General features: G+C 41.1%; 1 protein-coding gene across 1 annotated transcript in view; it reads right to left on the bottom strand.

Moving 5' to 3' along the window:
* Nucleotides 1-3,236: 3,236 nt before the first annotated feature.
* The window catches only part of LOC106538272 (uncharacterized), a 37,755-nt gene continuing 15,525 nt past the window's right edge, over nucleotides 3,237-25,466 (bottom strand). Inside the window, exons 4-11 of the mRNA XM_087726595.1 lie at nucleotides 24,789-24,821; nucleotides 16,194-16,265; nucleotides 13,990-14,046; nucleotides 13,074-13,097; nucleotides 11,585-11,620; nucleotides 8,419-8,529; nucleotides 8,119-8,172; nucleotides 3,237-6,439 (exon numbers count right to left, since the gene is read on the bottom strand). Of these exons, the coding sequence (XP_087582721.1) occupies nucleotides 6,411-6,439; nucleotides 8,119-8,172; nucleotides 8,419-8,529; nucleotides 11,585-11,620; nucleotides 13,074-13,097; nucleotides 13,990-14,046; nucleotides 16,194-16,265; nucleotides 24,789-24,821 (416 nt within the window). The 3' untranslated portion in view covers nucleotides 3,237-6,410. The remainder of the gene's footprint in view (nucleotides 6,440-8,118; nucleotides 8,173-8,418; nucleotides 8,530-11,584; nucleotides 11,621-13,073; nucleotides 13,098-13,989; nucleotides 14,047-16,193; nucleotides 16,266-24,788; nucleotides 24,822-25,466) is intronic.

Raw genomic sequence — 25,466 nt, 5'->3', positions numbered from 1 at the left:
TCTTAGTCAAGTATGTATCTGTCCAACCACAAATGCCATCAAATCTTGTAGATGCCTTAGATGTCCAATTAAAAGGGAAGGTGGGAACAAAACACAATCCAGTCACAAACTCTCTTAACATTTGGCAGCTGTTTAGTGCAACACCCACACATAGATGTTGCAAGAATCATCCCTTAATTAATACGTAGTAAGAGGCATTTACATTGAGAAAGTGGGAGGAATCAAACTGCTGGCAGCTGGAAGAGGCTGGATCAAAAATTTTCCTTACTCATCTCTTTTCAAAGGAAATTCCCAACCTTTGTCAAATTGTTTTCTAAGACTCAATAAAGACAAACTTGGTATGGTATAAAAAACATACACATACCTTGCACTCATCCTGAAGAGAATAATGTTGTATAGACTATTTCTATCAAATTCCTTGAAATTAGGAACTGTTGTTTTTATCGGAGATGTTTCATACGTAGAAAAATACTTCCTTTATTCATTAAATCAAGTATTAAATCTATTTTCTGTCCTTAAATATTGTAAAATACTTGGACGTCACTAGGTGAAGTTGTTTGATCAGTGCCAAAAGAGGCAAAGGAAACATGCTGAATTTCAAGAAGCCAGATCTTTCCCATACTGTATGTCTCACATTTCCAGTCAGCTGCAGACTCAAAAATCTGTAGAGCAGACCACAGAAAGTTGATCTAGAACAGGGGTTCTCAACCTGTGTTGGGATCCCTTTGGGGGTCGAACCTTTCACAGGGGTCCCCTAAGTCGCTACAGCGTATAAAGAAAACCTTTATAAGCTGTTCCATAGATGGCATCTCCCTCCAGCACGGCTCTCCAAAATGTTTAAAAATCTGGATCCAAATTGTTGGAAGTGTAAAAAAACACCAGGCACTTTTTATTATATGTGATGGACGTGCAATGAGGCAAAAAATTATTGGAAAACGATTCAATCATGGTTAGAACAAATGGTGGGAGACCAAATCTTGTTTAAACCAGAAATTTTTCTCCTAGGTATAATACCAGAGGGGTATAAGAAAGATACACTTTATTTAATTATTCATGTACTAACTGTGGCGTGATAACTTATGCACAATATTGGAAAAAAGAAAATACACCATCAGAGCTAGATATAATCAGAAAAGTGTTGGCCTGTGCGGAAGCAGATAGGCTCACTCTTGAACTTAAAAATAAAGGGGAATCAGAATATTTTGAAGTCTGGAATAGATTTTATGACTGGTATAAGACAAGGTGACAAGACTGGATCAAACTGTATATACTGTGATTGGACAGAAGGAATGATAATGTATTTAGCAGGCTAATTGTTAATAGTTGTGACTAGCTGTATATAATGTGAATGTATAGTCACTCTGATTTTGCGGTACTGCATTGTTTTAAATGTAAAAATAATAAAAAATATATTGAAAAAAAAAGAAAGTTGATCTAGAACAGGGGTTCTCAACCTGTGGGTCGGCACCCCTTTGGGGGTCGAATCTTTCACAGGAGTCCCCTAAGTCCATCGGAAAACACGTATTTGCGATGGTCTTAGGAACCGAGACACCAATTTTATGGTTGGGGGTCACCACAACATGAGGAACTGTATTAAAGGGTCGCGGCATTGGGAAGGTTGAGAACCACTGATCTAGAAGTTTAGAGCTGCTGAATTATGTAGCTGCTGAATAATGTAGCAGTTGTAAGGCTCCAGGCCTAGTTAGTGCTTCATATAGGCATGTAGCCCAGAGTTAAATAGACAAATGTAATCTGCACAATGGCCAGTATTTTACTGATTTATACTTATACGGCATACAAGTAATCTTTGATTTACAGCCATTTTTTCTAATATAATTTGATTTGCTTATTTGCACCCTATGACTATTATTAAGTGCTGTACCTTATGATTCTTGACAAATGTATCTTTTCTTTTATGTACACTGAGAGCATATGCACCAAGAAATATTCCTTGCGTGTCCAATCACACTTGGCCAATAAAAAATGATATTCTATTTGTTTAATGACCATTCAAAATTATGGCCACCGAAGAGTCTTGCGACCATTTTCACATTTATGGCCATTACAATATTCCCATGGTCACATAATAAAAATTTGGATGCTTGCAAGTATAGCATGTATTTATGATCTTTGCAGTGTCCCAGGGTTAAGTGATATCTTTTGTGGCCTTCTGAAAGCAAAGTCAATGGGGAAGAGTCATTTAAAAACTGTTCACTTAAAAACTGTGGCAAAATCATAAAATGGGGCAATGCTCACTTAACAACCATCTTGCTAAGCAACAGATATTTTGGGTTCAATTGTAGCCATATGTCAAGGACTACTTGTATTTAGAGCACAAACATGAACCAAGTTTCCATGATTTAGAAACTGCAGAATTTAGTCAGGTTACTACACCTGAATTGCAGAAACTCAAGACAACTAAATAGCAGCAGAGATACAGGAAGGTCCAATCCTTTGCTGCCATCTATCTAATGGTTGCCTATATTTTTGTATACCTTCTCTGGGAGCCCAAAATTTGAAGCATCATCATATAATTAGATTTTTTTCATACATCATTACATTTTGCTGCAAACATTACTTTCTCGAATGGCATTGATTTATCTTCCATAAGAGAATATCCTTGAACTGATGATCGAATGAAAAACAACTATCTTGCTTTGTCTTGGATCACTTAGCTTTCACAATCCTCTAAATGTAAATGCATCTGAGAAGTAGCACCATTTTCTAATTTCTCAATGGAATTGCTACTGTAAACAAAACATCAAAAAGTTGTTCACTATGGCATTCCTAGAACATATTGTGCTAATGTAGCTGTACAAATATATTTGACTTGAATTAGCCTGTGTTTCTCTTGGAATATGTTTATGCTGGATATTCTATTATGTGCCATTGATCTTTTCATCAAAATGAATCCAGGTACCTATCTGGTCAACAAATGGATGTTCCTATTTCATAAACACTTCTACTTGATTTAGACCTTTCTAGACCTCTTCTAAAAATAGAAAATTCTATCCCACAAGGTAATTCTCTCAAAATAACCAGACAAATAATTTTAGATTTAGATTTTAGATTGCTGAACGAAAGTTGTGTTTTTACTATTTTTTTCTTTGTTCACATTCTGTGTTGTTTTGACACTGCACCCCCCTCCCTTGTGGTTGTAAGCCGCCCTGAGTCCCCTCAGGGAAAAGGGCGGCCTATAAATCCCAATAAACTCTATAAACTCTATAAACTCTATAAACTCTAGATTTCTTTATTAAAAACAAATGACAAGTTTTAATTACCAAATATTTAGAGATTCTCATAATCTAAAGAGCCATAAATCTACTTAAAAATTAAACATACTGAACCATAGATATATTTTACGTCATGCATGAATCGTATCATCAACCCATGGCAATGATTTGCTTTAGATATGAATGGTCTAATCATATGCAATCTTTCCAAATAACAATACCATCTAGTTCAATGGTATTTACATCCAAATACATGCAGAAGTGTAGCCCCGTCTGCACATTCTTATACACATTTACATGGAATATTATACAGTACTATGTGACACTTTATTCCAATTTTTAAAAATTAAAATGTATAGGATACACTATTAAGTGCTTATTCCAAACATATTCTCATTATTTTTATAGCAAAGTCTGAACATACTGGAATAACATGACAACTCATTGCTAATGTATCTATTGCTATTGCATCTGCTGGTTCTTCTCTTCCTCAGTAGTAGACAGGTGTCTGGATTTGATTATTTAAACTCTGCAGTGTGCTTTCAATTCCAACTAGCCAAACAATTGTCCCCAGGGTTTTGTTTATGATAAATCATGGGGATACTCTCTCATTAGCTGCAGATAAGGACAAGGGAAACAAATGATAAACTGAAAACAAACCATTAGTTGTCTCCTTTACCTAGACTGCTGGTGGATGAGGAAGAACAAATAGATGAAGACAGCTTATTCAATAAATGATGCCACAAGTTTGCCACAAGTATTTCATTTATGGTTTGAACTAAAGTCTTTCTGTTCAGTAATAACATGGAAATATCTTTATTAATAGCAATCATTTTTTGCATGAGTCCTGGTTCACAAAATAAGGATTATAGCAAAATATTGCCACTTATCAAAAGCTAATTGCAATCAAATTCATGCACACATTTTTCTTCAAAATGCAGGTTCTTGCTGAATTTATTAAGATTTGGTGCTGAACGTATGCTACATTCACATGACCCAAAACTGATATTTCGTTTATTAAAATGCAAAGGGCAGCTTAAACATCCATGCATTGCTTATACAGCTAACTTGTATCTAATTTAAATTGAAAGTTGGCCCAATATTCATGTCTAGAAGTCTATGTATGTACATATCACATTATGCAAAGATTTACATAATTTACTTAGGCATGATACTTAACTTGAAATTACATGAGTTCCCCTTAAATAATATGGCACCCACATTTCTTGACAGTTTCATTTTTTAAATCACAAATTTAATAATAGGATATTATTGTGACCATTTCCAAATCTCCTTTTAATGAAACAATATAAAATACTCAGCTCATATTTCTACTCAATTAATATGTTGGCACTTCAAGGTATTGTACATAAGGCATCTGCAATTGAAGTTTATTGTGCGTTCTTTGAAAAATATTGCACAAATAAGTCTTTATGAAATGTAAAGCACAGAACTAGTAGGGCACTTATGAACTGCAAGGTAAATTTGTAATCAGAGGCACATGCAGTTTTAAGTAATTTTAAGCAGCAAATCCATTACTGAAAAGTTACTTTATTATGGAATAAAGAGCAAAAGAAGAGCCAATTTTGGACTAATTCACATGCTTATTTAAGTTTATAGTTTAGCAAGGAATGTGCCTGCTCCAGACCTCACCTTTTATTCCCCTCCCTGAAAGTAGTAATAAACAGCTCTGATAAGTTACTTTAAAATGGCGAGTAGCATCCAGCTACGGATGATTCCCCAAAATAACTTCCTCAAAATAATATCACCAAAATTTTGTGGTAGCTCTAAATTATTATCATGCAATTTTATCACTTTTAAAAAAATCACAGAATTGGAAAGAGTTTATTTGAACCAATGTTTTTCAAGTTTGGCATCTTTAAGATGTTTAGAGTTCAATTTCCCGAATTTCCTAGACAGAATGCTAACCCTAAGCAAGCTTGACTAAGCAAGGTTAGACCTTGAGTTCTTCCTACTACCACTCCAAAACCTTAACGAAAATGTTAATATAAAGAGGCTCCCTTGTTGATTTGACAGTGAGGGAAGGGATGTGGCTGTGTCCCAATATGATTGTTTCACGTAACCTGTGATTGAAATCCAGGATCCATATCCCTATCATATTTGGTCATAATTGGCCTAAGAACCCAAGCCACTATATATCTTAGCTATGTTCCCACATTTAATTAAGGCCTACCAATGGCAGATGTTGGCAGTAGGAATTAGGAGGCATAGCAAACATTTCCCACACTAACCCTAAGCAAACTTGATGTAAAGATGAGAGATTTATCTTATGGTTATAAAGTGTTTTGGATTTCATTTCAATAAAGTATTGTAAAGCCTGAAGGACCACAGTGCATGTTCTTTAAAATCCCATTTGTTTCCAGCATCATGCAGTTGAGAAATACAGCCTCACTACACACAAGTAATAAACCTTAAGATGCAAACATGTTCAAGATAAGGATTATTTTAAAATTATTTCTGAGCCAAAACATTAAGGCAACTTAGATTTTTAATGCCTTCAATTCCTATGTATTTGTATATAATGATAAAATTTCAAAAGGTTTGCTAGTCAGATAAGGCATTTGCTCCATGTCAAATTTTCTAAATGTGATCAAGAACATGCAGAAGGAAAAATGTTAATGTTTATGAATGGAAATTCAGGGACAAGGGGACTTAGCCCTATATCGATTCTTACATATTTATAACATGTAATTTCAACTGTGCTTCACCCTCAATATCTAAATAGCTGGCCTTATCCATATGGTGTGCTATGCATTAGTATGTAAAGCCAAACTGTACGTCTCGGAGATATTTACTATACATAGCTTTCCTTAGTGAACAATCTGCCTGAAGGTATTTTACAACTATACACATCTCCCTTTTCAAGGTTCTTGCTACAAAAAAAAAAAGAAGAGAAAAAAACTTTAATCCAATCAACAACAAACACCATAAAAATACATTTGAAAAACAATAATCACCCTGTGTACAATTGAACTTCAAAGGGTAAATGGTGGATGAAAATATTTTTCATTGGTTAGAAACATCACACTTCCTTTCTAAAGATGTTTCAACAGGCCTATTTTAAAGATCTACTTCGCAATTCCATTGTGTTGCTCCTTCAGGGAATTATGCAGGCTATAAATCCAGTTTCTGGTCTTCTCTTCATATCAAATTCTGCTATTGTTTCTGCAAAAGTGTACGCTGAACTAAAAGGGGAAAATAATGAAAAAGGTTATATTCTCTACTACTATGTACAACCTAAACAGACAGAAAATGAAAAACATATAGGCCACAACTGAAAGTTATAGCTAAATATAATACTTTAAATCTTCCAAGCAGGCTAACATCTTTTCCATCCTTACAGGTAGAGATTCCCCCTTTTTATTTATAAAAACACTTAAATAACAAACATCTAAGCTATTAGTATGGGCTTAAATAACAAATAAACAAGCTATTAATTGGGGTTGAAATGCTTAAAAATTACAGATGGAGAATTATGAAATCATATTTTACTACTTGTAGTCCAATACAATTTTTCAACTGTTACATTTTATCCCACTTAAGGAAGTCACAAAGATATATGTAGAGCTTTTTTTATTTTCATATTTGCCTTTTGAAATAGGTGAACTTAAGATACACTATAACTTGGCCAATTAACATAGCAAATTCTCTGGTGGTTCAGTCATTACTCTTGACCCACTAAGAGAAAGCTACTGTCAAACTTCTGACTCATTTCAGTCTTAGCCAACTTATAATTATATGTATAATTACAAGTATTAATTTTTCCAGTTAATGTTGTAATCCTGAACACACTTGGAAGTAAACATCACTAAATGCATTTGATTCTTACCAGATTTAAACAAATTATCTTAAGAAAGTATTTAATATTTTAAGTATTTAAAGAAAGAGCATACTGCTTGTCTAAGGTTGTCTACTTTCTTCATTTTTTTTCTTCAATCAGGTGGGTTGTAAAATATTGCCAAAATCTGTCACTCAGTTTCCTTTAAATACTCTTTGTGAGTTTGAGGCGTAATTGTAAATGAAGAGGATAGTGACTGGTGCTTTCCTTATTTTAAAGTTAAAAATAAACAAAAAGTCAAGACAGATAGGGCAGCTTTGCCTCTATTTTCTTTAGATTAAATGTAACCAGTTGGGCTTTTTTATCAACCCAGTTCCATTATTTCTTTATGGCAATTATTCTTTTTACTTTTGAAATTTTCTTCATTTAAAAAAAAAATCCTAAAATGACTTATATTTCCCAATTTCTGATGTATATCAGGATTCTTAGATTTCAAGATTCTGATTAAACATTGAAAAAAACATTAGGAAAAGTTTTTAATGTGTTAGAGAAAAGCTGTAAGTAAAGATAAAATGATAAAGGGCAAGTCAAGTATGCATATATATAAACCTGGATTCTCTGTGACTTGAAGATTGTTTGAAACTTTGCAGGGTGACAAACAAATGAAGAAAAGATTCCCACAGTCTTCTGTGGAAGGAGCAAAATGGAACCTAATTCTAATAGCATGAGCTTTGTTTTATATGCAGTAATTATGTCTGGTTAAATCTAGTCTGAGCAATGCTTAGTATTTACCATCAAATTCAAATGAGCTTAAAATAGTTCCATGCAAATCCCACCTATTTCCAAGGGCCTATTTCAATGATCCAGTTGGTTCTCTTAATTGAACTAACTGTATCTAATCTACAATACAAAAATTAGCAATAAAAGAAAATGAAGGCACTAGGCTTAAGAAAACCATGTTTTTTTCTTAAATGGGGCACTATAGGTGTGGCTTGATAAAATTACCTACGTGGGAAGCTGCACAAAATCACACTTTTGCAGGTGAAGAAAGATGTATATGTAATTTTTAAAAGCTCTTTATCTTACCAGCTGGTGCTGCATGTGCTCCTTGCTGGCTTTCCACAGGAATGTTTTCTTGATCTGTAGAAACAAGCTCAATTAAAATACCTTACATTTTTGTATCGTCAGCTTAGCCTTGAACAGAGTAACATTCTACATCCACAGTTTATTTCAAATTTTTATTTATTTTTATTTATTATTTATAAAACTTGTGAGCTTTCTGTTACTTTGGGAAACATTCAATGTCAATGTAGTTAAAGCAATTATTTTAGGAGATCTTACAATCCCAACTTTTTGGGGTTTCAAATCAAGTTGTCTGTAACTTACCGCTTTGTTTGAAGCAAAGCTTCTTCTTCTGATATGCTATGAAACTTGAAAGAGCTCCAGCTATTGCCACTACAACAGAACTAATAATGCCAGCTAGCATGCCTGGAGAATCTGTGAAAAGAATTTTCCCCAATTAGAAATTATTATTATTATTATTATTATTATTATTATTATTATTATTATTATTATTATTATTATTATTATTATAGCAAATGATGAGAACATGACAGAACAGAAATAAACGTATACACACAATCCACATAATTATAAATAAAACTTCTATGGGGGTATGGCAGAAGCCTCATAACTGGATGTCCAATTCAGCTATCCAATTGCCTCTGGGGTTGCTTCGTGCAGATTTTCTAGGGAACCAGGGAATGCACGCTATGGAAAATCTTGCATAATATGTTTAATAGTTTGTGTAGCAGCACCACAAAAGGGGGATCGTTGCATCCCTTCTGATCCAGGGCAGAAGCATTTCTTCCAGTATCACACCAAATTTCATTCAGTTTTGACCAGATAAAGCAAGGCAGGTAAAAAATCAGGTGGTTTGGTAGAGGGATCACTAGTGGTCAGACAGTACCTAAGGCATTCTCAGGGTTAAACTGGGCAGATGTTAAGTGCATAGCTTAACATCAGGATTTCAATCTTGTGAAGGGCTGTGCATTGTCCTGGTAAATAAGGAGGGCCTTGTTGTTCAGCATCCTTGACTACAGCCGAATTGTGTTCTAATGTGGGTAGGATGCAATGTGTCAGAGCTTATCTATTGTCTGGTGCAGTTGGACAGCAACTATTTGGATGTGGGTGCTGTTAAGCCACATGCTGGCACAATATTCAGCTGTGGAATAAACCAAAGCCAAAGCTGTTGTTCGTAGTATCAGCACCCCAGGAGGTTCCAGCCAGTCTGTACAGTAAATTGTTAGAGCTTTTCAATTTCCTAGCTGTTTTTTCTGGGTGTTGCCAGAAGGTTAGTAATCTCTTCAGTGTTCACCCAGGAACTTCAGATAATTATTACAATGTAAAATACAGCTCTGGAATTTCACTGAAGGCTTGTAATTTGCATATCTATTGCTGACATGGACTGTGGCTACTTTTATTTTTGTCATTGGAGACAGCATTTTTTGAAGTAGTCATCCAGCTTCTGGAGATCTTGAGAAAGGATGTCCTTTCCATCACTGAAGTTGGTTCTTTGGACTGATATCATCGGCAAAAATAAATTTCCAACAAAAGGCTTCAGGCAGTTCATGGATGTACAAGTTAAAAAGAGCAGGGGATAGCACTGATCCTTGTGGTTGGTTGTTATTCAACTTATGATATCTGTATCTTTTTAATTCTGTGAAAAACTTGAAAGAACCTGTTATTCAACAAGTTGTCAATCAAGGCTACGGTGTTGCAACAAGGTAAAACCTTGAATAATTTGAGGAGACGTCCTTCTCGCCAGTCAGTATTGTAGGCCACTGAGACGTCAAGATTTTTCATTTTCTTTTGGAATCCATTCTCCAGGTAGGAAATTAATACAATGACTTAATTGCTACAATCATGTTTGGGTGAAATCCAGCTTGTTCTACTTGGATTACATATTCCACGGCGACAGCTGTTCTGTTTAATACAAGTCTTTCTAAAAGTCTGTAGGTAACCGTTGTAGCCTGTTGGCCGCCAGCCCCTCCAGCAGCCAAATCAGATGAGGAGGCAGCATGGGACTCAAGCCAGCATCAAGGCAACCTGAGAGCTCCGAGTGGGAAGAGGGAATGGAGCTGTCAGAGATAGAGACAGAGGGGGAGCCTGGGCTGTTCATCAGCCTTCAGATAGAGAGTCAACAGCCTCCAGGTCTTGAGGTGTCTGATGAGGAAAAGGAGGAACAGCTGGGTCGAGTGCTTCACACGCGGATGTGCAAAAGGCAGAGAAGAGAAGAGCAGTGGAAATCTATGAGGCAATCCTTGGGACAGAAGAGCCACCGCTGCTAGCGAAGCCCCACCCTAGCTCTGGGAATACAGGTGTCATACCACCTCACATTAGAAGACTGGGCAAGGGGGCGGAGATGAATAGTTATTTACACAACTATTCATCTTCCTGCTGGACAGACTTATTAGCTTGCTGTGTGAGAGAGAGACTTTTTGCTGGTGCTCCTAATAAAGGAATCATTGATTTAACTACAGAGGATTTGTCATGCTTGGGAGCCGGGTCAGAACAGTAACACAGAGAAGAGCAATTGGCTGTACCTTTAGAGGTTAGACCCTTCCCTGGTTTCAAAATTGCAATAATTTTGGTCTTCTTCAATATAGGAGGAAGCCACCCTGAGTATAGTATGGAACTAAAAATAAGCAAGCCTACGTTTAGTTGCTGATCGACTGTTTGTTAGTACTTCTGGGAATACACCATCAAATCCTGCAGCTTTTGTAAAGAATTGAGCCTCCTCTACACTTTTTCTGGTGTAAATGGGCCGTGGCACGACAAAACCATGAAGCCCTTATCCGCGGAGACATAAGCGCGTCGCTAAAGCCGCGACGTCATCACCGCACGTCATCACCGCCGCGACAACAGCGCGGCAACAGAAGGGCGCTTTAAAACGGCGCCGCGGCAGAAAGCCGATTTCAATTAAGGTAAGGGTTAGGATTAGGTTTAGGGGTTTGTTTTAGGGTTAGGTTTAGGGTTAGGTTTAGGGTTAAGTTTAGGGGTTTGTTTTAGGGTTAGGTTTAGGTTTAGGGTTAGGTTTAGGGTTAGGTTTAGGGTGCTTGGGAATGCACGGATTTGCCCTCCGCGATTATGTCATCATGGTAGGGTCGCGTTTTTCCTTAGCGCTTCGAACAGCGCGAATTAGTCTTCGCGCTTATGTCTCCACGGATAAGGGCTTCGCGGATTTGTGGTGGAACCTAAATGGGCATGTAGAGCTTGTGGTGGATGATCATGCTTCAGTAGTCTAAGTTCAGATCTAATTTATCTGGCAAATTTCTTATAACTTCTTATCCTTGAAATAGAGACAAGATGGTTAGCTATGGATTCCACATGTTGGTAGAATGTTTTCTCGACAATACAGATGAGGAGTCCAATTTTCAGATAAGGGACCAAGCTTAAAAGAATTTGCCCCAATTAAAAATCTAACTTTATCTGCCAAGGAACATTCAAAATGTGTAGTAAGTTAGAACAAGGGATTAAAAGAAAAGCTTACCTGTTTTAGCTCCAGCGGAGCCAGAATCATCCCTACCTTTAACCAAAGAATAGTTGGTTAAAGAAGGTTTATTACATATTATAAAGCAATGCTGTACAAGACAGAAAATGGACTACTTTTGTTACAAAGTAAAGTAGAAACAAGGTTTTTTTAAAATGAAATAACCTTGATGCATATTTGAAATCAGGAGATCTTCCAATCATTTCAGTTCAGATGGGATGTCTCATATTTGAAACAGTTTAAATCAGTATGTTCTAAATCCCCATGCTTAAAACCAAGCCTTTAGCTTTCCTGTATACTGCTTGTACAGACTATAGCTGTGATGGTGAACCTATGGCACGTGTGCCACAGGTGGCACACGGAACCATTTGTCAGGGCACGCGAGGCGTTGCCCTATCAGGGGGTCTTTTGGCATTATTTTGAGGCTATTTTGCGCCCTCCGGATGCTTCAGGAAGCCTCTGGAGCACGAAAAACTGTCCCTATGGGCAAACTGGAAGTTCAGGAATAGACTTCCAGTTTGCTCGTAGGGCCGGTTTTAGCTCTCCAGAGCCTTCAGGAGGCTTCCCTGAAGGCTTCGGAGGGCAAAATATGACCCTATGAGCAAACCGGAAGTCTCTTCCGGTTTGCTCGTAGGGCTGGTTTCAGCCCTCCCGAGCCTTCAGGGGCCTTCAAGAGGCTTCCCTGAAGGATCCAGAGGGCAAAAAACAACCCTACGTGCAAACTGGAAGTCACTTCTGGTTTGTCTGTAGGGTCGTTTTTTGCCCTCCGGAGCCTTCAGGGAAGCCTCCTGGCAAAATAAGGCACTAAATTAACTATTATGTTTGCTCAGAAGGCAGACTACTGTTTCAATTATATAGGAAGAAGCAATATAACCGTCTAGTTTCACTTTTCAGTTATATTCTTATAACTACTTTTATTTATGATGAAAATATTTTGCCAGGATTGTTATAATCAAAACTTATTTAATAAGTCATAATAGTCATAAGTGACATACATTCTGTGCAGTGGCTCTGTCAATTCTATTTTTCTCCAAATTTCCTTTTATACCTGATATAGCATGTTTGTGAGTAACAGTGAAATAAGGTATATGTGTCTTCTTACTGTGGTTGCTTGACAACTAATGTCCTGTGAAACATATAGTATATTATGATTTTTGTTTTAATAAACATTATTAAATAGCTTGCAAAATGAATAATGAATAAGTTGCAGCTTTTATGAACTAAAATATTCCTGTCCTGTAGCTGCCTTTAAAATATTAAGGATTGCCCTTACATTATTAAAAAACATGATGGCCTTTTGTAAATAAATTTTAATTGACCTTTATTTTAAATGAAAAAGTTCACAATCTTAGGAGAAAGATTTAACTAAATCATTAATCCATGCGTGCCTCAAAACAAATACAGTAAGAAAACAAATGCAATAAGAAGTATCTGATGCACCAGTTTTGAAGAATAGTTTAGTGAAAAGAAACATATGTTCATAACATACCTGAGGAAGGGTTCGAAGGATGGCCTAGATTAAAAAAGGGGTATAATAATAGTATGAGAAGCAACAGTCACATTATGCTTGAAACACTCAAATTATGCTATTAAGAGATAACTGAGAATCAAATAAGTTTCTATTAGCTGTACATGCAAACCTACACATGAAACCAGGAGTTGGTCCTACAGCAGAGGTGGGTTTCTACCATTTCGCCCTGGATTAGGTGAACCGGTAGTGGCGGCAGCGGGAGGCTCCCACCCGCCCAGATGCTTCTGTGCATGCGCAGAAGCGTCACGCGAGTGCACACCAGCGAACCGGTAATAAAATACATTGAAACCCACCACTGTCCTACAGAGTAGCAATGCAATTAGACTTTGTTTAATGGTCTACCTGTATTGCTTGTACAGAAGCTGTTTATAGTAATACCAGGAGCAGTGGTGGTGCAGTGGTTAGAGTGGTTGACTCAGTATTCCATCCTTCCGAGGTTGGTAAAATGAAGACTCAGATTGTTTGGGGGCCATATGCTGATTCTGTAAACTGTTTAGAGAGGGGGCTGTAAAGCCCTGTGAAGCAGTAAGTCTATTGCTATTACAACGATAAGGAAAGAGTAACTTTGTGACCAGCCCTTGCATTTGCAGTTTATAAAGCCAAGGATAGCTGAGCTAAGCACATAGGTAATATCCAGGTTATGAGGGTTCCCTTAGCGAACATTCGAAGTTACGCAATAAGCGCCCTCTAGCCAGGGGTGAAATCAATTTACCTTTGCTACCAGTTCAGTTCACTTTATTTGTATGCCGCCCTTTTCCCTGGGGGGACTCAGGGCGGCTCACAGTTCAAAAGGGGTGGGGGAAGGACGGTAGCAATGTTCGGTAGCAATGTGAGTGCTATATTATTTTAAATATAGTGAATATTTGAAACATACCTGATTTTGGATTATCAGGTGGCAGGTCACCATCGAATAAATCTGAATCTTCAAATCCTTTAATAATAACAAAAGGAGTAAAAACACACTTTAAAATGTACATAATATATCCCTCAATTTGCATAGTGGAGTTTTACATAATTTCCAGCTTCAGTCATTAAGCTTAACTATATGTCAGATTCATGTTTTGTTGCTATCTAAACACCAAAAATGTTTCTCAATTAAGAATGTTTCATAATTATGAATACACAGGTACCAAGAAAACAAAATAGTACTTTGCAAGTTGGCTATGCAAATCCTTTGAAATGGTATTTCCGAACATGTGAGAAGACCTATTAACCATCTTTTTTCAAAATCAAAGCACATTTATTCACTTTTATTTACGGACACTGACATAATCCATAAACTATGGCTAATTGCCCTCCTGATATTAGTAGCAGATGACATAATTATATCCAGAATTTCTTCATAGTAATCATAACTGATTTTTTTTTAGATTTCTATGGATTTATCAATTAAAAAAATGTATTCACTTAGATTGTACAACTGAAGTGATTTAAAAACAGCATTATTTATCAAGTACAAAATACAAAGAATATTATTTACAAAAATTGTATTAATTCAGACACTACATACAGCAGAACAGATCAAGATGATTCAATGACACTCCACATACAGGGACAAATTAAGTCCCAGAAGGGAAGATTCATAAGAATAAAAATGCCGAAGAGCAAAAGGGCCGTGCTCTTATAATGCACATAGGAGTTGAAGACAAGTACATATGTATCACAATCTAATCTGATTAGGGTGAGATGGCAGACAGAAAGATGAGAAAGCTCTCCAAGGGATATGGCACAAGCAAGAAGTATTTGACTGCTACTGTGAAGATGTTTCCCTCCAACAGAAGCTGACAAAAGCCTTTCTCAACCAGAATACAGACTCATAAGAGTTGGAAGGGACCCTGGAGGTTTTCTGGTTTGTAATTTATTTTAACCACAAACACAATCAGATCAAATCCTAATTAATACTAGAATAGTATAAGTATGTAACATTCCACCAACACTGACAGGGAGGAAGAAATGAAAGACAAAAGCAAGAGTGGCTTGTGTTACGCCTACAACTTTAAATATCAGCAGCATTACTAGAAGCCAGCGTGAGTTAAAAACAGATCATGCCAGACAAATCTTATTGTCTTTTTTGATAAAGTAACCAAATTTCAGCGAAATGATGTGGACTTGGACTTCAGCAAGAATAACACAATCAGAGATAGACAGTACCACCACCAGATGGATTCTCAGTTGGCTGAGCAACTGCACTCAGTGGGTAGTCCTCACTGGAACTACATCTATATGGAGGGAAGCATGTAGGATACCTGAAGATTGGGTCTTGGATCGAGTACTCCCCAACATCTTCATAAATGAGATGTGCAGTAAAAGGGGAACTCATTAAATTTGCAGATGACACCAAGCTTGGGGGAATTGATAATACTTTGAAAGTTATATTCAAGATTCAGAATAATCTTGACAGATTTGAGCATTGGGCCTAAGATGCAGTTTAGTGATGAGAAAATTAAGATCCTGTACTTAAGAAGGAAAAATTAAATGCATAGGTTTAAAATAGGTCAACATCAATAGAAGGATAGCATCAAGACAACAAGAAGTGATAGTACGGCCTTACACTGTACTAGTGAGACCACACTTGGAATAATGCTTCCAGTTCAGGTCACCACAATACAAAACAGATGTTGACACTCTGGAAAAGGTGCAAAGAAGAGCAACAAAGATGATAAAGGGTCTGAAGGCTAAATCGTATGACAAACAGTTGACGGATCTAGTTATGTCTATTGTATGGAAAAGAAGAATCTGTGGTGCTTCTTCCAGGACTTGAAGACCTGTCACAAAGAAGAGAGGATTGACTTATTCTCTAGAGGCAGTCCTGTACCAGAGAGCAAGGGTGGAAGCTTATCAAAGAAGTTACAACCCATAAATTTTCTGACAGTGAGAACAATTAATCAATGGAATAACTTGCTTCCTGTGGTTGTGGGTGCTCCATTACTAGGATTTCAAAATAGACTGGGCAACCATTCGACTGAGATGCTATAAGTCTCCTGCCTTGAGTAGGGGGGTTGACTTCCAAAGTCCCTTTCAACCCTATGATTCTATGAGTAGGCATGAAAGATATACTTTTTTGAGGAAAAAACTTACCTCCACTGTGGCCATGACTCCCAGGTTTGGGCTGAGGAGGTGGTGCTGTTGGTTTTGGGGAATCATCGTCACCTATTGATAAAGAAAAAAAGTACAACTTTCAAACTAGAAAATATATTTATTTAGAAAATTTATGTGGCTGCCAAATTTACTCTTGGTGACCCTGTGGCTCAATAATCTGATCAGCCACTTGATGGACTCCCTATCACTATGGGGTCTCTTATGCTTATTGGCAGAACCATTCCTTCAGAGGCTTGTGAAAGAGTGTCAAAGTGAGGACCATTCTGCAGGGATGATGCTCCATAGGGAGAGAACTACTACAGAGAAGGACCTTATTCTTGGTCCTACTAAATGGTCCTCCTTAGGAGACAAGAACCCATAGCATTCCCTGCCATGGTTGGTTGGGTAGATATGATTGGGAAAAGACAGTCCTTTCAAAATCAAAAATAATCTAATACTATTATAGAATTAGAAAATTGCTACCTGTTTATCTGAATTAATTAAACAAAATAAATATCTTGGTAAGTTTAGCTACAATGAAAAAAAATTATGTACACAGAGTTACATATGTTCTGTTCAAATGCCATCATGTATTTAAAATCTGATATGTTGCTGGATGTATTTGATTCCCTCATGTAACCCCTCTGTTTTGGCTTTTAGTGGGCTTTTAACAGGGGTGGGTTTCTCGCCCCGTTCCAACCGGATCGGTTGGAACGAGGCCGGCGGCGTCCTCACGCACGCACGCGGCGTCCTAGCGCACGCACGCGGCACGCGTGTGCACGCACGCAGCGCGTGCATGCGTATTAGCGTCTGCGCGATGCTCCAGCTGCTCCTGGAGGATCGCGCAGGCGTTCTGCGCATGCGTGGAAAGCGCGAAATTCAAAAAAACCGGGTAAGGAGCGGGTGCGGGTGTGCGGGCGCGCGCGGGCGCGGGGGGGGGCTTCGCCGTTCCCGGAAGTTACTTACTTCCGGGTTCGGCGACCAACCGGATCGCAGGGACCGGTGCGAACCGGTTGAAACCCAGCCCTGGCTTTTAAAGTCAAATTTAAGATGCTACTTATCATCTATAAAGTTCTTTATACATATCGTGGCTATGATATGATTTGTATGTGAATTACATGCAGTTACACTTCTCAATTTTACCATAAATCAGAAAGAGGAAATAAAGTGTGTAAGGCCACATGAGAAGAATACAGGAAAATAATATGAAAAGGAGTCCTGATAAAATGGAGTCTTCTGAGCTGATACTGATTTGGATGGAAATAAATGTCTCTTCTTGAAGGAGGACATATTCCCTAACCTTTTAGCTCAGTAATACGTGTTCTGATTAGATCATGCTAGATTACTGCAATAAATTACAAGTGGAAAATCTTTAAAGAAAGCACAAAACCTTTAACTCATACCAAATTCAAAAACAAAAAGCTCAGCCATCTAAGTATATTTACTTTCTTCACAGGCTTTTAATTTTTTATCACTGTCCTTCTTATTGCCAAATATTTTAAAATGGGAACAGTGACATGACTGTACCATGAATATAATTCTGAATCTATTCAACCTGACTTCCAATGATGTATCTTGTAAATCTAGCAAAAACAACTTATCCCCACAATCTTAAAGTTAAAGGATAAATTCAGCCCGTTTGCTCATTTATTCATTCATTAGATTTGTCTCTTTAATGTGATGAAGTACTTAATGTGACTAATAAAAATAGAATTCCAAACTTTACAGGATATATTAATGTTTAAATTAAACACCGAATAAAAATTGTGAGTTTCCAAATTAGATAAAAGCAAATAGATTTTCTAAATGTGAAGATGGTTTAGGGGTAAATTCAATTCAAGACTGTCCATTTTGTAGCCTGTATTATTTTCTCATTTTTCACCAATCTAATTGTAATTAGTTATTAAGACATAAAAGGGAAGTGTATCAGCTTTTAAAAATCAACCAATGGATTTTCTTTGGCATGCTATCCAGAAAAAATGCTTAAATGATCAACTCTATATGAATGGCTCCAAATAAATAGAAAGATAATAAAAGCTCTCTCTGTTCACACATGCAGATTTTATTACCTTAATATACAGCACACTCATTTATACAGAGGCTGGAAAGTTGATGCTTTTCGGGGGTTTTAAGACTGGATTTTTTTTAAGACACTGAGCAAGGTCAATAACTAGAAAAAAATGTTGCAGTTACTGCAGCTTTTGGAGAAGGAGTCTCCCACCTTAGTGCTAATACATAAAAGGTGGGGTCAGTAACCAATAAAATAGATAATTCACATGAACCAGGAATACACTGTGTATCTCAGTAATATAAGCTCCCTTACAGAGTCAGATTTAGAATGTGTATACAATCAAGTTGCAGACAAATCCCTTCTATGGATATCTGGAAGCCTGTGAGAAGGCCAATTTTCTACCACCCTCAAGATTTTCTAGCAAACACAATCTGCTCCCTACTTCCCATGTTTGTAGTTGGGAAAAACTAGTTTGATGGGGGCTTTTGTTCAGTTAATTTTCTCAGAAGCATCAGCTGGCTGTGGAGAATCCAAAGAAAAAAAATTAAGTCCACTGAATCTTGTGACATAAAAGTTTCTCAACCATAAGAAGGAATGTAATCTAAACCAAAGTTGTATATTCAAAGAGAAGTTAGCCAAATTATGGATCAGGAAACTGATTTATTTATTTATTATTTATTTAATCGATTTATAGGCCGCCCAATCCCGGAGGACTCCAGGCGGCTTACAACGAAAGAAAAAAGAAATAATAAAAAATGAAAATAAAAACAGGTTAAAATCAACACGCATACATTCGTTACAATCGGGGCTGGACCTCAACAATGAGGTCAACAGCCCCAGGCCTGCTGGAATAGCCAGGTTTTAACAGCTTTTCTAAAGGCCATGAGAGTGGGTAAGGTCCGGATTTTATTTTCCAAGTGCGCAAGGCAAAGAGTGCATATTTTTCAAAGCATTTTTCCTTGAGCTTATTTTTCTTTTTGGATGGCTCTTTGTTTCCACTTACTCTCTGAATCCAAACTGTTAGATCGGCGGCAGGAAAGACGAAGAGGCGTCTGAGGTAACCTTCAAACAGTTTATTACAGGCAAGAACAGAAACTGTGAGTAGACCGGCACTTCTCCTCCATCTGACAGCCTTTTATACTGAGCTGTCAGACGGACGAGCCAATAGCTTTGCGTATGACAGCCCGGCAACCGGCAGGCGCGTCTGATTGGCTAAGACGCGCCTGGCTGCTGCCGAGCTGTCATTCGTAAGTCCGAGGACTTACGAGGCTACAACACTCCTTCCCCCCCAGCGATGCGCATGCGTCAGAAATGGCGCAGGCGTAGTCGAGTAAGTATGCAGGGGGACGGCGGACACGCCCTGAACGCCTCAGTTGGACTGCAGGCGTCGACTGGAGAGGATGTCCCTGTAAGAGCTCCTCCCTTCGGGGAGTGGAGCTCCAGGTGACGTCAGAAGAGCAACCCGATTGCGAAGGAGGGAGCCAAGAAGGAGGTAGGCTGGGCGAAGGGGGCGCAGCCGAGGATGGCGGTGGATTTTGAATAGGCCGGTAAGCGGCCTGGGGCTGGGGAGGACTGGGCCTAAGGAGGCCTAACAAGTTGGGATTGTGGATTGCGGGCTCGGATGGAGAGGGGGAAGAAAAGCCAACGAAGGGTTGATGCGACCCGGAGGCCGTGGTAGGCTGGCCTGAATATGTGAAGGTCTTAGGATTGGCTATTTGCGTCCCTTGTTGCGGAACTGGGGCCGGTTGCGGGGCGTTGGTGGCCGGCCTCTGCGGGACGGTTTGAGCTGGATCTTCATTGTTGTGGCGGCTCCTCAATTGATCCAGGTGCCGGCGCCATACGGTGCCATCGGATATTCTGGCCCTGTAGGAGACGGGTCCTGTTACTTCGATGATGGTGGCAGGCACCCATCGAGGATCCCCAGAATAGTTGCGAGCCCAAACATTGTCCCCAGGAAGGAAGGAACGGGAGGGAGACCCCAGGTTGCCAGGCTGAATTCCTGAATAGAGGGGATGTAGTCTATCCAGGGTGGTCCACAGGCGCTGGCCCATCAGCAGCTCCGCGGGGCTTTGCCGAGTTAGGGGGCAAGGTGTGGAGTGCTGTGCCATTAAGTACGCATCCACCCTTGCCTGCCAGTCGCCTCGGTTCATGCGGCCCAAAGCCTCCTTGGCCGATCGGACCGCCCTTTCCGCCCGGCCATTGCTGGCCGGATGGTAAGGGGCAACTGGCGCATGGCAGATCCCTTGGGCGGCCAGGAATGTTTAGAAGGCCGTAGATGTGAATTGTGGGCCGTTGTCGAACATAACTGTGTCTGGCAACCCATGGGTAGCAAACAACCGTCGCAGGGCCCGCACCGTGCTCTCGGCTGTGGTGGAGTGCATTAAGATCAGCTCCACCCAGCGAGAGTATGCATCTACAGCCACCAAGAATACCTGGCCGTGGAAGGGGCCCGCAAAGTCTATGTGGATGCGGGACCAGGGCCCGCGTGGCATCTCCCACTCCCGGGAGGGGGAGGAGGGGGGAGATGGGCGAGATTCCTGGCAGGTAATGCAGCGGGCGACCCAGGCCTCGATCTCGGAGTCTAAGCTGGGCCACCAGACGTAACTGCGGGCCAGCGCCTTCATGCGCACGACCCCGGGGTGATCGGCATGGAGCCGCTGCAGGACTTGTTTGCGTAGGACCTATGGGATGACCACGCGGTCACCCCAGAGGAGGCAGCCTGAGTGGAGGGAGAGTTCCAGCTGAAGGCCCGGCAGTCTGGGTGTAGAGCCTCTGTAGGCCACCCTCTCAGGACCTATGCCATGACTTTGGACAAGACAGGGTCAGCTCGAGAGTGGGAGGCCACATCAGTGGAGGTTAGAGGCAAGTCCAGCTCGGCAATGGAGAGGACTGAGAGGCATGGGACCGACTGGGGGTCCTCGCAAGGGAGGGGGCAGCGACTAAGGGCATCCGCATGCCCTAAGTGCTTGCCCGGACGGTAGCATAGGGCGTAGGAGTACGCAGCCAGGAACTCCGTCCAGCGGGTCATCCTAGGGGATAGGATGGGGGGGTTGGCCTATCACCAGCCAGAAGCCCAAGGAGAGGCTTGTGGTCGGTGTAGAGTGTAAAGTGCCGACCATAGAGATAGTTGTGGAACTTTTTAACCCCGGACACCGCAGCCAGAGCCTCCTTGTCAATCTGGCTGTAGTTCCTCTCGGTAGAGGAAAGTGTCCAGGAGTAAAAAGCTATGAGGGCTTCTGAGCCATTGGGAAGGACGTGCCTCAGAACGGCCCCCAAACCCACGGGGGAGGCGTCACAGGCCAAAGTCAGGGGCAGCTTGTCGCTGTATTGTACTAAGACTGCCTCTGACGTCAGCAGGGATTTGACAGCTGCGAACGCATGCGCTTCGCGGCTGCCCCAGCACCAGGCCGCGGATCGGTCGAGCAACCGATGCAGCAGCTCGGCTAGTGACGCCTTGTGAGGAATGAATGGCACGTAAAAATTTAAAAGGCCGAGGAACGCTTGAAGCTGCGCCTTTGAGGTTGGGGGGGTGCGTTCCTTATGGCAGCAATCTTAGAAGGGGTGGGGTGGATTCCCTGGGCGTCTATCAAGAAGCCCAGGAATTCCACTTGGGGCACAGCAAAGGAACATTTGCTACACTTCAATTTTAAGCCCGCGTCCCTAAAACGGTCGAGGACCTTCCTTAAGACTTTGATGAGGTCTGAGCGGCTGCTTGCAGCGATCAGGACGTCATCAAAGTAGGGAACAACGCCAGGGAGCCCATGGAGCAACCGCTCCATGAGGCTCTGGAAGATCCCCGGGGCAACGGATACGCCGAATGGGAGGCGGCGACAGCAGAAAGCCCCCCGGTGGGTGACGATGGTCTGGACAGCCGCCGCATCATCATCCATAGGGAGCTGCTGGTAGGCCTGCGCCATATCCAGTTTGGAGAAAATGCAGCCCTGCCCCAATGAATGTAGCAGATGCTGCACGACAGGGACTGGATAGGGGTTTGCCTGGAGGCCAAGGTTGATCGTCGACTTGTAGTCGGCGCAGATCCTGATGGACCCGTCGGCCTTCACGGGAATAACTATGGGAGTCTCCCAGTGTGAATGGTCAACGGGCTCCAGCACTCCCTGCGGCAAGAGCTTATCAAGCTCGGCATCAACCTTTGGCCTCAAGGCAAAAGGCACCCTGCGGGCTTTCAGCCTGAGAGGAGCAACCTGGGGGTCCAAGTTAAGGGAGATAGGGGTGCCCTTGTATTGGCCAAGCTGCCCATTGAAGATGTCAGCATAGTCCTTAAGGACTGCTGCTACATCAGGGGGCGTGTCCACCACACTGTACACTCCTGTTAGGGATAACCCTAAAGGAGAGAACCAATCAAGACCCAGGATTGAGGGAAGCGGTTTTAAAACAATGAGGGCTGGGAGAACTGCACACTGACTCCCATAGGCAACCCGCACCCCATAGCACCCCAGGGTGGTAATATTTGACCCCCGACAGTCCCTTAAGATAGCGTCCGGTGGAGACAGCTGGGACTTGGCCACATGGGGGCAGAGTTTTGTGAAGGTGGCCCAAGAAAGGAGGGAGCGGGAGGAGCCAGAATCGACCTCCATCAAACAGGGAGAGCCCTCAATGGTGACTGTTATTGTGATCTTCTGCGTACCCTCTGAGGCCAGGTTGACAGACACCGCAGGGGTGGCAGGCACACCCTCGGTCAGAGTATAGCAATCTTCACGGCGCGGCTGCGGGCGTCTGGACGGTTGATTCTTGGGAGGAGGAGGTGGACCGTAGACTGGAGGTTGTTCGGGTGGTGAGAGAGGAGGCAGGGCGGCCCGGCAGACCTGCGCTAAATGACCCTTCTTGCCGCATCGGCGGCAAACTAAGGTCTTGAATGGGCAGGTAGACCGGGTATGCGAGCCTCCGCAGCCCAGGCAAGCTGTAGAGATGGCAGGAGCGCGGATCAGCGCCGGCGGTTGTTGTTGTTGAGGTCGGCGAGGGGTGGCCCATAGGCGATCCACCTGGTTAGAATAGACTTGTTCCGGCAACGGTGCCAGTTCATCAATCAAGTTAGTGATGTAGGTAGAAGGTTGTGGTGGAGAGGGGTCAGGACCTGGTAGGGCTGGCAATGCAGGCATAATGGAAGAAGCGGCCGCGTGAGGCAGATAACGGTCGATCTCTACTGAAGATAGGTCGGCTAGTTCGGCGGCCCTGGCTTCGTCTATAGCGTATACTAGGGTTACTTTAGGCTTCCCTAGGAGTCGGTGCCTCAGGAATATATCCTTGAGGCCACACACAAATTGTTCTGCTAAGTTGTCTTCCAAATTAGGGAAGTCACATTGCGCTGCGGCAACTCGCAGAGCCTGCAAGAATTGATTGACCGATTCGGAAGGCTTCTGCACTCGCCTGCGGTAGGCGAATCGGCGGGCGATCTGAGATGGGGTAGGGGCATAGTAGGCTTGGAGCCCTTCGGTTAATTCTTCCCAAGACAGATCATAAACAGCCCTAGGGGCAGCGAATTAACGGGCCGTTGCGAACATCTCAGGGCCGCAGGCGGTTAGGAAAAATCCGCACTTTCTGGCCTGAGAGTAGCCTTGCCGGTTGTTGGTGATGAGAAAGCATTCAAATCTTTCTAAGAATGCTGCCCAGGACTCTCCGGCAGCTCCGAATGGAGCGAAGGCTGGCATGCCGGCCATAACGGTTCGCGGCTGAGGCGATTTGGCGAGGCGGCTGAGGCGATTGAGGCTTGGCTTTTTTATCCGGTCTACGCGCCTAACACGATCGTTGCTTGCCCTCTAGGTCATGCTCAGAGCCAGAGATCCCACCTTTGTCGCCAGTGTTAGATTGGCGGCAGGAAAGACGAAGAGGCGTCTGAGGTAACCTTCAAGCAGTTTATTACAGGCAAGAACAGAAACTGTGAGTAGACCGGCACCTCTCCTCCGTCTGACAGCCTTTTATACTGAGCTGTCAGACGGATGAGCCAATAGCCTTGCGTATGACAGCCCGGCAACCGGCAGGCGCGTCTGATTGGCTAAGACGCGCCTGGCTGCTGCCGAGCTGTCATTCGTAAGTCCGAGGACTTACGAGGCTACAACACAAACTACCCCCCCATCCCGGCCATCATATTCACCTGAGTTTTCTAATGAATTCTGAATATTATAAACCAACATTGTTGATGGCCATTTGGGTCTTGGTGGGATGAAATCTGATAACATGCCTCCAAAGACATAAAGTTCTGATTATCAATATACTGGATCTTAAGTTCTCCTGATGTTTTTTAAACAATCGAAGTGAAAAGGGCAATGCTCCTATAATGTAAGTAATAGATGAAGATAAGTACAAATGTATTACACAGTCTAATCTGGAGGTGGCAGGCAGAGAGGCAGAAGAAAACCTTCTAGGGGGCATGGCATAAACAAGAAGTATTCATGGGTTACTGTGGAAGACATTTCCCCCCAAGATACAGAGGTTGGCAAGAGCCATTCTCAACCAGTTTTCTTAAATATGGTTGTCTCAGTTATACTTATACTATACAAAACTATTACTTAGGAAAGTAGGGTAAATTCTAACAAGTGCTATTTTGAGCAACTTCTTCTAATGCTTACCAAATACAGCATCTTCTAAGTTGAAGCCATCATCTAGACAGAAAAAACTATTAGATATCAATGTCCCATGTAGAATAACCAAACAAAAGGCTAGTAGTCATGCATGAAAGGAAATGTACATAAATATAATAGAATTTAGACAATGAAAAACAAACAAATCTATTTGCACAAAGAAGTAAATGGGACAAATGTTAGAGAAATATATTAATTTGATGAAAACTCAAAATTTCCTAGAACTCCACTGATATTTCTCACAATCATTTTAAGAGTTTTCTTATATTAATAGGAAAAGAACATCCAAAATGATTCAAGACAAATATCTATTAAGAGCATTAATAAGTCAACTTATAAATTGTGGCAGAGTGGTTAGAATCCAGCCCAACTCTGATGGGGCTCAAGGTTGATTCAGATTTCCATCCTTCTGAGGTCAGTAATATGAGGACCCAGATTGTTGGGGGCAATATGCACACGTGTAAATTGCCCGGAGAGTGCTATAAAGCACAATGGGGCGATATGTAGGTCTAAGTACTATGTGTTTCTACTGCTAAATAAAGCAACATAAAAATATTTGATTTTCTTCAAAAAAAACTTCCGCATTTTAAATCCATAGTTTAAAAAAAACCTCATATGGTAGCTAGGACTAATAAGAACATATGAGAATACTCACACATTGACTAG

Source organism: Thamnophis sirtalis, unplaced genomic scaffold (assembly GCF_051295495.1).
Source record: "Thamnophis sirtalis isolate CommonGarterSnake01/CBP01778 unplaced genomic scaffold, rThaSir2_p1.2 scaffold_12, whole genome shotgun sequence".
NCBI lineage: Eukaryota > Metazoa > Chordata > Lepidosauria > Squamata > Natricidae > Thamnophis > Thamnophis sirtalis.
Note: the sequence above shows the minus strand (reverse complement) of the source record. Positions and strands in the feature narration are given on the sequence as shown.